Below are 14,676 nucleotides of genomic sequence, written 5' to 3' on the forward strand. Positions count from 1 at the left end.
GTCTGACTCTGTACAACACCCAGTTAAAACTTTGCCCTGCTTGAGATGCTTTCACTGGCAAGAGAGAAAGATGAAATAAACTTGAACAACCACCTTTTCTCCCTTGCAAAAAGTGAGAGGAAGCTGAAAAATGGATGGATCATAAATATCAAGGCTGGCATCATTGGACTGAAAGAAATAATTAAGCTGAGATTTAAATGTAACTAAATTAGAGTGCTTGGAGAAGTGAGTTGTAGTGTTTGAATTGTGGGCCTCAGTCTGGAAAACCATTTCAGCAGTTGTGCATCAGGTGGGAATGATAATATGGGAAGTCACTGTCAATAATCTCAAAGTGGCAGATGAATGATAAGACAAAAATAATTTCTTTGGGAAAAATATTTTACTATGAAGTAGCATGCTTTGCCTCCTGGTTGTTGTATGAGAATTCCTGACACCAGTAAAGCACATAAAGCTTGAAACCTTTAGAGTATTTGCAGAAATGTGTTTGAGACTTAGAAGCTGCGTGCTATGCACAGTTTCTTTCTGGAATTTCTTTTTAAAATTGTGCTGAAACAGGTGTGTACACGTGGAGGGTGCTTGGCTGAAAGGCATTCACCTCATGTGCCTTATTAATAGCCTTAAACCAACATTCCTACAGCAGAACCATGACCATTTAACTGCTTCCTTATTGTGAAAATGTGCCTGACCAACTCAATGTGCAAGGCTGCTCAGTTCATAAACCCTGCAAAGGGACTTACTGCAGTGGAGAGAGAAGAGTAGACAAAGAACTGGGTTAATATCACTAAAAATTATCAGGAGTAGTGGAAAACTAACAGTGGAAAAATCACATTTTCCTCACCATATGTTAAAGGCATTTGTGTGCTGAGCTGTTGGAAATCCTAAGTGAGCCTGGGAGTGAACATCTGGCTGGGGCATTTCTCTAGTCTGGTTTGTTCCAGGTGAGGGAGGATTCGTCAGCTAGAGGTAACAGGGAGGAGAACCATTTTGATTATTTACAATTGTATGCAGAGTGGTCTGTCTTTGCGAACAGAATTTTGGCATACACCCCCCTCCTCAGCCCCTCTTTAAAATAATGTTGACAAGATGGTAGCAGGTGCTCTCGGTGCTCCGCTGAGAAAGGTGGATGAAGAGCAGTGTTAGCCCAAGCTTTCCTGTGGCACTTACAGGACTATTGAGGACTTTCTGATGGTAGATATAGATTATCAGAAGCTTTCTGTCTTCCTGACCTGTCGAAGTAGCTTTGTTGCATGCCCTTTGGATTCCCCTACTAGAGTTTTGGGCTATTTGACCTTAGAAAGAGTTGCACCAGAGGTCTATTTTCCTGCTGAGAACTTATTCCAGTTCTTGGTGGCTGGGAGCTTGCCTGTTTCAGGTCAATTTCTATTATGAGAATTTGTAGTCATTTACAGAAGCAGAGCAATTCCATCCATTTCATCTACCTGTTTAGTTCATGATAAACACCACACTGTTGCTGATGACAGCATTGTATAAACAGCATGCAATGAAGACAAATTTCTAGTGCTAGGGCAGCCTTTTCTGGGGGCTGAATGCTTGCCAATTTTTCCCTACCACCTGAATCAGAAGCAGATGTACAGAGATTGAGGGCAGGGAGAAAATTCCCTGTCATTAGCAATGAAAGGCATGGCCGTGCCTGGCAATATATGAAAGAATCACTGTTCAGGTTTCCTCATATGACAAAAGTCTCTAATGTCTAAATCTCTGAGGTTTTAATTGTACTCATGAACAACTTTAATGTCAAAATCCTCAGCATGTAGCTCTGAAGTGTATAGGGGTTTAGGATTCCTTTTTTTTCCCCCTAAGTGCCGTGGTTTTAATATCATTCCATCACCCCACACATTTCCCTTCTTTGTGTTTTCATTATGCAATAGGAATTCTCTTAAAAATCTGGATCCACCACTAGTTCTAGCAGGTGTTTGGCTCCTGAGTGCCAGAGTTTTTTTCTTCACACAGCTTATGGATGAGGATTTCACTGCCCTTAGGCACAATTTCAACTGAAGTATATGAAAAGCGTGTTACTGTGTCAGTTCAAATTATATCACTATTAAAGAAAAAACTCAAAAGGAAATTAAATATAAATAATCATACTAACATAACATAACATTAATAACATTAAGGTTATAATTTAAATTAAAAAGAATCGGGAAAATCTGAGTCAGAAGTCCCAGGCTCTCCTGAGAGCAGCCATTGTAAATGAGGATATTGACAACTTTGAGTCACACAATTTGTCTTGATGAATAGTACAATAATACTGGAGTATATATGAACTAAGTGTATTTTTTAGTTCTGTATAATATACTGTGTGGGAACTAAGTGTTGTGTGAAGTCTTGCATTCCCTCATCCGTATCCTGTTTTATTTGGTGGTGGCTAACACACTTTTCTGCTGTACCCCACAGTGTCCTAGGTCCCATTTTGCTCACATACAAATATACAAATTGCTACCACCTCTGTTGCCTTCCTTGGGGTGTTGAGACCTGCATGAAGAAAAGTTGGTCATTGGCAGTGGAAGGTGTTTTTTCTTAAATCCTGAATCTTGCTGTCACCCCAGTGTGGGCATTCACCACACTTCACCACATGGTGTTTATGATAAAGGACACTAACAAAATGCCCTGGGATTTGGCTGCGTGGAGTTGATTTTCCACCTGGTAGCTGGTATAGTGCTGTATTTTGGATTTAGGGAGAGAAACATGGTGTTTTGGTTGTTGCTGAGCACTGCTTTCTCTAAGTCAAGGAATTTCCATCTTCTTCCCCCAGGAGGCTGGGGGTACACAAGAAACTGGGAGGAGGCAAAGCCAGGACAGGAGACTCCAAGTAACCAGTGGGGTGTCCCATGCTGGATGGGGACACATTGAACAATAAAACTGGGGAAAGTTGGCCAGGGGTGGGTGGCTGATGCTCAGGGACTGGCTGGGCCTCAATCAGCAAACACAGAGCAATTGCACTGGGCATCCCTTGCTTTTGTACATTTTTTTATCATCATTATTATTGTTTTCTTGGTTTTTGTCCTATTAAACTGTCTTTATCTCAGGCCAAGAGTTTTACCTTTTTCCTGATTCTTTCCCCCATCCTGCAGTGGGGATGAGTGAGGGAAGGTCTGTGTGGTGTTTAGCTGCCTGTCAGGTTAAACTGCAACACAAAACTTTTAAAAAATATTAAAGATTATCATGGTTTCTTGGCTAAGGATGCTTATAGTACTTATTGTAGCATATTTTTTTTCTGTGGAGATCGTGAGAACCCATAGAAACTGTCAGTGAATAAAAGATAGATTTCCAGTAATACTGAAAGGACTTAATTTATGTCAAGAATTTTACCAATTATTAGGTTTCTAAATAAGGAATAAAAAGAAGGTTTTGTCTGGAATAGTAGAACATATGGTGAAAGAGGTGATAAAATCTTTTAAGACTTCATTCACCTATGTCTGTCTTGCAAGATTTTAAAAAAAGGTTTAAGTGAAATAGTATTTTCTGTCTCATTTCCAGATATTCCTTCCTTTCACTGTTTTACCAGAGAGTTGATAGAAGGGATTCAATCTTAAACAAAAAAAAGAGTGAAAACATCCCCCAGCCATTCCCATGCCCCCAAAGCACAAGCTTTGGGGAACATGCAGGTAGAACCTTCACTCACCAGTGCAAATTGTTTTATCTTTGTGCTATAAAATTGCTTTTCTGTTGGATCTAAGCATGGTTGTTCCCCTTCACCATTCCCCAAGGCTAAGCTAAAGACTTGGGGAAATAACTGGGTATTGGATATTTTGAAAGCAGGATTTGATCCACAGTCACTAACTTTCTGACAATAATTGGAAGTGAACTGCTCTGGGGTTATCTTGTCTGGGTGCTGAATTTTCCCCCTTGGCTCTTACTTATACAAAACTAGAGGGAACTAAGCAAGCAGTGTTGCTCACAGACCTAACAGTGCTGTATTGCAGGGGATGCTGTCCTACTGCAGCTGGATTTGGGCCCTGGTTCTGTGAGGAGGTCCCTGGGAATTTTGCCACTGGCATCACTGGGAGCAGCTTCAGTCTGCTGGTGCCGCTCTTTTTAGAGCAAATTTTAGGCACATCCAATCAATTCTTTGGAAAAAAGGCAGAGTCTGCCTAACAGAGTTTAGAAGATGCATCATTGGAAGAAGAAAAACTTCAGGATTCATATTTCTTTTAGAAATATGAAGAGAAGTCGATATTTAAGCTGGGTTTTGAAAGTAAGTGAAGTTTTGGCTAAATACTGCTGCAGCCTCTCAGTGAAATGTTTAATCTTTTAGCCAGACAATAGCAAGAGAAAGCATAAGTAATTGTTGATAAATATCCAAAAGCTTAATCACTAGTATAAATTTTAGTGGGTGCAGAAGATTTCAAAATGTGTTGATCTCAGTATGCAGCCCAAGCTATACCAAAGAAAATGTATTTACATTTAATCAAGAAAAATGGTGGTAGAAATGCCCTTTTGAAAAGACTGAAAGATTGGATCTTAATTTAAAAACTTAATGGTCTCCGTTGTTCTTCCTGTTTCAGTGTTGGCTTAAGGTTGTGCAAACGGAGAGCCTGAAGCAACGTTTGGGCTGAGCACTTTTGTTGTGGTGACGTGATCTGAGGCACATTCCAGTCACTGGAACGACTCCGAGTGCCTCAATGGGCACAGGATGGTTTGAGCAGTAGAGGTGATGTAGGCAGTTGTTTTCTTGCAGCTGTGAATATGATTATAGTTACGGCTTAGATTCAGTTTTCAGTGATAGACACTTCAAACAATAGCTGAACTGTCAGTTTCCAAGTTGCTTCCTGGCAGTATTTTACTGTGTTGGAAAAACAGTGGCTTATCCAAAATATTTAAGAATTGTCTTTTGCTTATCTTTGTATGTATCTTCAACTCAGAGGCACATTTTTCCAAGCTTGTTTTATTTCTTCATGTTCATGCAGGCCTAGAGTGAGAGATGAAAAATCATTAGATTTGGGCTTAAATCAGACATGTCTTAAATCTGCTTTTAACTAATACAGAGCATGCAACATGGAAGAAAAATCCTTGAGTCTCCCACTCTAGTTCTGTCCCTGCCAGAGCTTTTGACTCAGTGTTTCAGGTTGTCTCATTGTCTCACTGGTGACTTCCCTGATGAAATCTGACATCCAAGTTCTTCTTTCAGGGGTCTTCTGTGAAGAAGTGCTTGACTTCAGTTCAGCCAAGTCCTCCTTCATTTTTCTAGGAAAAATGACATTTATACTTTAATTCTGATTTGAAATGCTGGCCTCTTAGTTTAATATTAATAATTAAATAATTGGCCTGGTCTGCTGAAATACTGAGCTGCTGGCAGCTTCTGTGGAAACTCGGTTCACTTGCAGGGTCTTTAAATGTTTGAGAGTGTCTAGCATTAGGAAGCTGTTTTTGTAGATCTTGGCCATGACAAAAACTAATCTGACTCTTACTGGATATTTGTTCATCAGGATTGCTTGCCCTGGAGATAGCCAGAGTTCTGAACTGTTGATGTGACACTGTTTATCTGCAAATACACTTTTTCGTGTTGTGAGGAAGCTGGAGTGCTGTGCTCTATCTAACATTTTTGTATGGGAGTCCTTGAAAACCCATTAAACTGAACTGCTACTTAGCTGGTATATTACTTCCCTGGGGCGTAAATCAAATGCTGCAGCAGCTTAGGAGACAGATATTTAACTTGAATTAAATGGAAATACACACAGTTTGGTATATGATTGGACTTGCTGTGCATATTAATCTGACATACATGTATTTACATGTCATTAAGAATGCAGATAGTTTTTTTTTCATTTTACTTTTCCCGTCTTTTTTTTTTTTTTTTCTCTAATACAATGATTTTGGAAATGAACACTGCACATTTTCCACTTCCAACAAGAACTAATAAAAGAGCCACAAAACTATGGAAAGCAAACTGCCTTCACTGTATTTGTCTTTCTTTATAGAATTTACTTTGGGCAGGGTAGTGTAGTTGTGCATAACTGTAAAGCTTTAGTTGATTGGACCTTTTATCTTTTGTCTGTGTTTTTTTTTAAAAGCAAGATACTGAGGCACTTTCAGGAAGAACATGGTATTTGTCGTTTTCAGCATTTGAAATAGATAATTTTGAAGCTTTCATCTGCATTATTCCAGTTTGCTCATTTTGGTCCCAATTTTAGCAAGGGCGGGCTTAGTTAGGGAGTGACTGATGTAAGTATAAGTAATGTTTATATGTGTTAAATGTACATAATAGCAGAGTTCTTACTTTTCTCTTGGTTGTGGTTCTTGGTGCCAACAATCTCTAAAATTAAAAATTCTTCTGTACCTGAAATATTACTGTTTTATTTCTAATTATGTTCAGGTCATTTCTTTGAGACATTACATCTCTGTTTTCTCATCTTCTTGATCTTCACATCTCAGATTTAGTAGAAAACTCTCTTTCTAAAGCTGCTGCTGTCTATATGTAAATATGGAACAATTACTTTCAAGTCTCCTGGTGGCTGTGATTAGGCAGAATAGTAGCATGCAATTACGAGGTTTGATTGAGCTTTGTCTTGGCCTCAGTATCAAATTATCTCCAAGAACTGTAGACTAAACCAGATTTTTAAATTTATCTGAAATTAAAATAGCAGTTTAAATCCATGGATGAAATTAGTACTCTTTAACTTGGAAGGAATGACTAATGATTAATATTTATAGTTTTTATTAACACAAAAACTCTACCATGTAATGATTTGATAATTGTAAGTGAGCTGGATGGCAATAGTTAACATGAATCCTGGGTATCAAGGGAAAAAAAGAGCAGTTGAAGTACTTTGCATGGTGTGGTGGTTTCAGAATGTGCCAATGGGGTTCATTTGGGTCAAACAGAACCAGAAGTTGTGCCCCAGCAGCACCCGCTGTGCTCAGTCACTGGGAGATGCTCAGCTGTGTGTGGGCATTCAGTCCTTCTCGTCCCTGCTCCTTTCTAATGGCAGTATTGGCTGGGAAGCACTCAGTGACCATTCCTCTTACTCTCAATAATGAAATAAAATCATCAAATCCAGCAACCTGGGCAGATGCTTCTAGTCAGTGATCTACAGAGTAATGAAACTGGGCAGCAACAAAACCAACGTGCAGCTCTTGGTGGAAGGAGATCTAAAAACCAGAGGCTTGGATACAGGCCATTCTTTGTGTCTTGTACAGTTGAAAGTGGGAAGAGTAATTTGGTCTTTCAGCACTCAGGTGGGAGTGGTGAGTGAAGAAGCAACCAGAGTCTGAGATCAAAGCTCTGCTCCAGCATAAGGCTTGAATAAACCCAGTGTCACTTCCCACTTCTGCTGATCAGGATAGTTCCCCTTGATCACATAGATGGAAAGATGTAGCATGGAAGACCTTATTTTTTCAGTTTCTGAGTAATAAGTTACATGTCCTAATTGACTAGAAAGATTTTCAAACACTGATCTGTTTCCAATTTTTATATTTTCTTTTTTGTCAGTTGGTAATACACACCTTCTTGCTACATGATATATTATTCCAATGAATTTTATGTAGTGATTAGTATTATATCTGCTTTGGCTACGTTATCACCCTCTACTGTCTTCATGTGCTTAAGATCATAAAAGCTGGTTTAAAATGCCTACTTTAAATCTTAAGTGTACTTGTAACTTGACACATTTAATTTAAGGCTATTGAGATTAAACTGGCCATTGAACAGATCTAAAACACTAGCATGAAATGTAATTGTTTTCTGAAACTTGCACTTAGAGTCTTTACTTTAAAACATGACTTTATATCAGATTAGCTAAGTCATTCAGAGATGATCTCAAATATACTATAAACCCACAGACTGTTGAAATTTGAATTATGTTTAAGCCAAAGTGCCCGTAGAAATATAAAAGCCTCATAAGGAGCATTGGTAGATTCCTCAGTGGGGAATAAAATGGACTAAGTGGAAACATTGTATTTTGTGTTCAGTACAATGAATGAATGAAAGTGCATTTGGAACGTGAAGCTTATTTGAAGGTGCCTGCATCTAGAGGGTAAAAATGTTTTTCTGCTGCTTTGGTGAGTGGATACAAAAGAGTTCTTTGAACACTTGAAGATTTGATTTTCTAAAAAATTAACTTCTTAGTTTGGGTTGTTTATCAGATGTAACTCATTGGTTTCAACATCAGCTTGCCATGACAGCTGATAATGTGCTCTTAGTGTTTGTTTTCTGTATTTTAATTAATTGCTTGGCTGTATTCTTTCTTACTTGATTTTTACCAGACAGGTAGCTGTACCTATTGCTGCAGCTGAGAGTTTCCATTGTAACCTCTGGTGTAACCTTGTAAAATATCCGTGTTTTACACTGAATTTTTCCATGCTTAGAAGCCAGATTTTACTTGCCTGAATCTAGCAAGCATTCCTCTGCTCCTCAAGTGCCTAGCTGCTCATTAGCTTTCCCCAAGAAAATGGAATGTGTGTTAGAAACCCCTAGTTTTTCTTACTATGTTTATCAAATTGCTATTTCAGCTTCAAATGTTGGCATTGTTTATATTCAAAGCATAACACTGATTAATGTCCAAAGACTTTATATTTTAAATGTTTAAATTACAAAGATGAGAAATGCAAGCAAGTTTATTGCTACATATCCTACTGACAAATTTGTTTATGAGAAATTAAGTATTCTACAAATACAAAGGAAACTTAACAATACACCATTAAGATAGGTCAGTAGGTGTTGTAGTTGTTTTACACCTGGCAAACCTGAGATAGAAATGATAAGTACTTTAACCCTGGCCACTTGAGATTTAGAATGCATATCTCTTATCCATTACCCCTGTGCTGAAATCATAGGATTACATCACTGCCATATTCCCTCACATAGGATCTGTCGATAGCCCATTGAAACCAGTGGGGAAAGATGCCAGATTATGTCAGCCCCTTTCATGTCTGGGTTTTGCTTCACATGTCAAGGCTTGCATCAGCTGCAGCCAGCTCGGGTTCAGCAGGAAGCAGAACTGTGGATGTCTTTTGGTGGCCTTATGGGGAAGCTGTTGTTACCAAATGTAGATTTGTTCTCCATAATTTATTACTTAATTATGCATAAATAAGGTCAGTTGGCTGAAGTGTAAAAGTGGGATCTCTGCTGCAATAAGCTTTATAGAAATGTAATGATAATATGGTGTGAATGTGAATTACTCTTATGTAGGCCTGATGAAAAAATCCTCTTTACAATCTTGTTCAGTCTTGCATGCTGAAATATGACCTTTACCCTAGTCTAGACATGTCCTTTGCAAGTTATTTCTAGTTTATATGAAGACTGCTTGATTTAAACCAAGTATGTTAATCTGATGCTGTCATGACTGGTGGGGTTTGCAGTCTGAGAAGCTGACAGCTCTCAGCAGAGTAAGCAACAGCACTGTAAGCTTCTCCAGACCATCCTGCAAATGACATGCCATCTGCTTTTTGTGAGATAAGCTGTGAGCTTCAGAAGGTGAACTTAATGCAAGAGAGAAAGGGCAGTAGGTCTTACCTTCCTTTTCCATCACAAACTGGTTTAAATTATGTTGATTAATTTAGAAATCTCTAGTTAGCTGGCACCTATATTTGGTACAGTTCTAGCCAAGAATCGAGAAACTGGGCAATGGCAACTGCCAGCTTTCATGTGAAATTGCTGTGCAAATGTCAAAATGTAAATGTCAAAACAGTATAATTACACTCCTATTTATTAAGTTTATTCATTGGTAAATGTCCAGCTGTAACTTGCACATTTCAGGCCCTTTTTCTTCCCTGAGAGGTTTCAACCTTTTGGAAGGTAATGTTCATGTCCCTGCCGTGCCCTCGCTGCACAGCTGGACTCAATATTCTGCATTCAAAAGACGATTGCTTATTTTCTCTAGTATGCAAACCAGTTGGCCTCTCAGGGCAGTGTTAATGCAGGAGGAATAAGGGCAGAGGAGTCTGTGCAGGGTGTTTGCTGCATGTCTGGGCTGCTGAGACCTCCAGTGCTGTGGGATGGGGTTGGCCCAGCCTGTGCTCGGCGTGTTGAGCACGCTTCAGGTGTGTTGTGATTGCTGACCAGGCACAGACCCTCTGAGCAAAAGCTGTTTCTCTAATCAAAGCCTAGGTGTCAGACAGCCCATCTGGAGGTACCAGCTATGATTCTGACAGAATTAACCCCTGTGTAGCTTGAAATGAGCCCTTTTGTTTCTTTCCCTTCCCAGCATGTTCTCAAATGCTCCTCCCCAGTTGTGAGCAGCATCCTGAACTAATATGGAGCACTGCCTTGTTCACTCCAGTCATTCTCACTTCCTATTTCTTCTTTGCATCAATATTTTCCTGCAAGATAGGAAAGTAACTCACAGTGTCATGGCTTCACAGGTAACCCTATTGGACCAGATGAGCCCTCAAGATATCTTCTAAGCTGAGCTAATCTATGATTCTTTGTTTCTTCCTGTAAAAATAAAAATGTTGTGTTTAACCAAAAGCCTGTTAACTCCTGTAGCCACTGCTCTAGTGAAGTGTATAAGGCAAATGAAAGTGTAATGTTGCTTTTTTAATGTCTTTGAACAGTGATGTTTGATAAGCCAGAGATGGTCTCCTTTAGTTTAGTAGATTATTGTGCTACTGAGGCATTTTGTTTTGCTTTGAACCTCTGTAGGTATTTATCATGTCTCCATCACAGCAAAATACCCACCCAGAAATACCATGCCTTAAAACACAACACTTTTTTTTTTTTTGTCCAGAAGTTCATGTCTAGATTTTGTAATTATATGCACAGCTTTTAAAAAAAATTACTTGTGTTTGTAGTAGGTGTAACATGAACTTTCTGAATTTCTTCCAGACAAGAGCAGAGCAGTCCCAAGGTGCATACTTCTTGCCTGAGTTTGCACTTTCTCCACAGGGGAGTTTTCTTGAGGATACCACGGGGGAGCAGTTCCTCACTTACCGTTATGATGACCAGGTCAGTGTCCCATATAATGTGAAAATTATAGACATTGATTCATTCATCTGACTGTGAGATAAAGATTACTGTGAAACAGATTAAGGTAGAGAATGTGTGTTGTCTTTGAAGGCACATCAAATTTATAGCAAGTTGAATTATAACATACTATGCAAAATCTAAATTAAATCACTTATTTGCATAAATCATAAGTAAAACCACATTTGGAAAACATTAATAGGATGTAATGAAGACAGGAGCAGCAATATTTTAGTGATGTGTTAATAGATGTTTATAGTGACATCTGCAAAATGTGTAGAATTAGAAGTGATTGTCCTTTCTGTGAATTGTTTAACTTAACCTAATTTGTTTTACTTAATGGAAAAATCAGTGTTAGGCAGATTTTGCATTTTCCAGCCTGTGAAAAGTCATAATACTGTATTAGTTAATGAAATTTTTGTAAGGGATGGTTGGGCAAATTATAAAGGAACAAATGGGAAGTGTAATAATGGATGGAAGAGTGTTTAGAAAGAAACATTTTTTTTAACATTTAAAAATTTTTAATGCTTTCTCCAGACCCATAGAAACATTATGTTAAACATGGAATATAGATATAAATGTAAAGAAAGCAACATGAAAGAAATGCTGTTAATCTTGGCAAAAGATCTGAAGTAAACCTAGGAAATGTGTGGCGTGCTGTGGAAATTTACTCATAACACAATGTGTTCCAGGAGTCAGTTGAATTTCACATCAAAACTGTCTGAATTACATTCATAGACACTTACAGTGCATTTCTTAATGTAAGAGGAGGGAATTTGTTAGGAAACACTTCCTGTAGAAGTGAGAGAAAAACCAAACTTTCCCTGCATCACAAGGTATGGTTCTGTCAGTGATGGGCAGATTTACTTTTAAAGATGGGCTCCTTGCAGGAGCTACTTGAAGAAAAAGTTTGCTCATCACTATCCTAAAAGAGAGAACTGGGGTGAGTTTATTTAACCTTTAAACTGACAATGTTTTTAGATAGGCAAAAGGAAGCAGAAAAGCAACAATAGAAAGCATGCTGAGCCACTGTGAACTATTTGAATTTAGTTTAAATGTTTACAATAATTCATACTTTTGCTTCCCTAGAGGGTCTTGATTATCAACAGAAAAGGTTCTTGGATAATACCTTCCTTGGACCAAACACCTGGGAAAGCAATAACTTATAGGACAGTAAAATGCAGCTGCAACTCAGGCTGCATTTAATGACAGTAGTTGAAAAACACTATAAAGGTTATACACTTTGATCAAAATAGTTTCCATTTAATGGAGCACATTTTTGAGAAGATGATAAATCAAATATAACAGAGGCTTAGTCTGAGTCTTTGACTAGACTGTTTGGACTATGTGAATAATATAGCTGATTAAAAAACAAACATAATGGATCCCCTTGAAAAACCCTCAAATACCAGCATAGCTCTATACAGAAGCCAGTTCCAAGCCCAATTCCATTTGATGGAAAGAATTCCATTTGCTGGAAAGTTTTTCATTAATTCCATTGAGATCTGAATTGGATCTAGGATATAGCCAGCTTCTGTTCTTTCATAAATGTGATTTAGTTTTGAAGCCTGCTCTTCCCAGACACTTAGCAGTATGAAATTAAGTTTGGATTCCTGGAACTGAAAGTGGTGCTGAAACGTCAAAATCTTGAAAGTAAAAGGAACTGTATTAGCAGTAGTTTCTTTTGAAAGAAAATTCAGTCCCTAAGCATTATTTATTAAAAGTTATGAATACATTGAATGCAGATGGGAACTGATCTTATCTCTAGCTTTACCTTCCTGCAAGTAAACCAGGATTTCTTCAGTGAATAGAAAGATTTTCTTTGATTTTCTGGGAAATTAATAATAGGTTTGTGATAATATAGTTATAATTATACTTTTTCTGAAATGTTAATACAAAACTCAATTGTATCATGGTCAAACTGGGTCAGAAAACTAGATCTTTTTTATTTGCTGTGTTTCACTCAACTATTTATTTTGACATTTACTGGTATGAATGGATGGAAGTCTTAAAACCAGAGGGTGAAAATCCTTCAGTGGATAATCTTTTGAATTTTTATAAGCTGAGATGGATATGTTTGATACATGATAAATATGATAAGAATACACAGTTGAATAAAAAGAGAGGAATATACATATATGCATTGAAAGCCCATTTTAACCTATCCAACACAGAAATGGAATCAGTACTGGAAAGTTACCACATAAATGAAGAATGCAGCACCATCTTCTCACACACCGTAATTCCTTAATTTAGTCTTAGCAAGTCATTTTCTATCTTGTCCTACTGTGAAGGGCTGCTGGCCTTTGGGAAATACATTCCTTCCTTTTCCGTGATATCCATAATTGTCCTCTGGGTATCCCTACAGAGTCTTGGTGTTCCTGTGCATCCCAAGTTACACCTGAATATTGGAAAGTTGAAATAACCTTGTGCACTTGACTCCAGTAAAGCAAGATCTCAGTCTGGTCTGCTGTGGGTGTGATTCCTCCTCCTGTGTCCACGGAAGGGAACAGAATAAATAAAAGGGGAGAGAGGTTCCTGAGACTGTGGTATGGAGGTGGAGAAGAAGGTGGCTCACAACCTCTGCTCTTTTGGCTCACCAGTGTTGAGATACTTGCAGGAAAACCATCTATCCTTATCTTCCCAAGTGTGCCTTTTCCCTCCTTGCACTGTTCCTTTTATCCAGGCCAGTAGAATTTCCAGGGATAGATGGATAATATTTTTATATAGCAGCATCATCATTGTCATGATCCAAGATTAGTTTCCTTACATCCTCCAAACACAGGAATGTTTCAAAGGGGTTTTCTTTGGCTGTTGTGTGTGATATTTTTCAAGCGGGGAGCCAGTTTAATCAGAATCATTCATTCCTTTGTTAGTAAGTAATCTCAGTAAAATAGAACTAGCTGTTACTTAAATATTCAAAAGTATTTGCTATCTGAAATGACAAGCTTACAGTTTCAAATGAAAGATGAGTAAATATTAATAGGAACACACTGTACTCTGCTCAAGCCTAGCAGAATTACACATGGATTCGTGTTGTACATGCAAGATAGTACATTTTGTTCTGGTTTAATCTGGCAGGACTGTGCTCTCATTTTTGTACAGGACTGCACTTTGCATATTTCGTTGCTTTGTGTGTATTTAAGAATTACATGCAGATGAAATTCTTTGGCTAGATATTTTCAAAATTCAGAGAATATCTTTTTTTCCACTTCTATCACTACAGAGGAAAATACCTTTAAAGATCTGATTAAATACTGACACTGATTCGCTGGGGTGACATCTGCATAGAGTGGGACATTATAGTTTTGACACATTTATTGCTGTATTTCAGGGAAAAAAAAATTATTCAAAGCAAATACTTCTGAGGGATCCCAAAGGACAGAAATTAGAAATGTTTAAATTGAACATTTTCTAAAGGCTCCTGTATTGTTCACCAAGTGATGTCTTGTATCAGTGCATTGCATCCTACATTTCTGGAATTCTACTGAGTCAATGCAATTTAAACCTAACTTGGTATCAAATAGATTTTGATGCATAGGCAAAGACTTCAACTGCTGTTAGAAATCTGAGATTAAAAAAAACGGCCCATCCTACCATTCATGAAAATAATTAAATAACTGAATAAATATATGAAAATAAATGAAATTATGAAATAAATATACAAGTGATAGCCCTTTCTCCAACTTTGAGATACATGTTGAACCTCGTTTCCTAGTATTCTTTCTGATTTCTTTTGGCTTTTCACCTTTTAA

At 37.9% G+C, this 14,676-nt stretch overlaps 1 protein-coding gene across 1 annotated transcript in view; it reads left to right on the forward strand.

The window, feature by feature from the left end:
• The window catches only part of ADAMTSL3 (ADAMTS like 3), a 169,159-nt gene that overhangs the window by 17,708 nt on the left and 136,775 nt on the right, over positions 1-14,676 (forward strand). Inside the window, exon 3 of the mRNA XM_066196539.1 lies at positions 10,784-10,903. Coding sequence (XP_066052636.1) covers positions 10,784-10,903 — 120 coding nt within the window. The remainder of the gene's footprint in view (positions 1-10,783; positions 10,904-14,676) is intronic.

The sequence above is a fragment of the Chamaea fasciata genome, unplaced genomic scaffold (genome assembly GCF_029207755.1).
Source record: "Chamaea fasciata isolate MVZ Bird 193981 ecotype frontalis unplaced genomic scaffold, bChaFas1.0.hap1 SCAF_14, whole genome shotgun sequence".
NCBI classification, from domain to species: domain Eukaryota; kingdom Metazoa; phylum Chordata; class Aves; order Passeriformes; family Sylviidae; genus Chamaea; species Chamaea fasciata.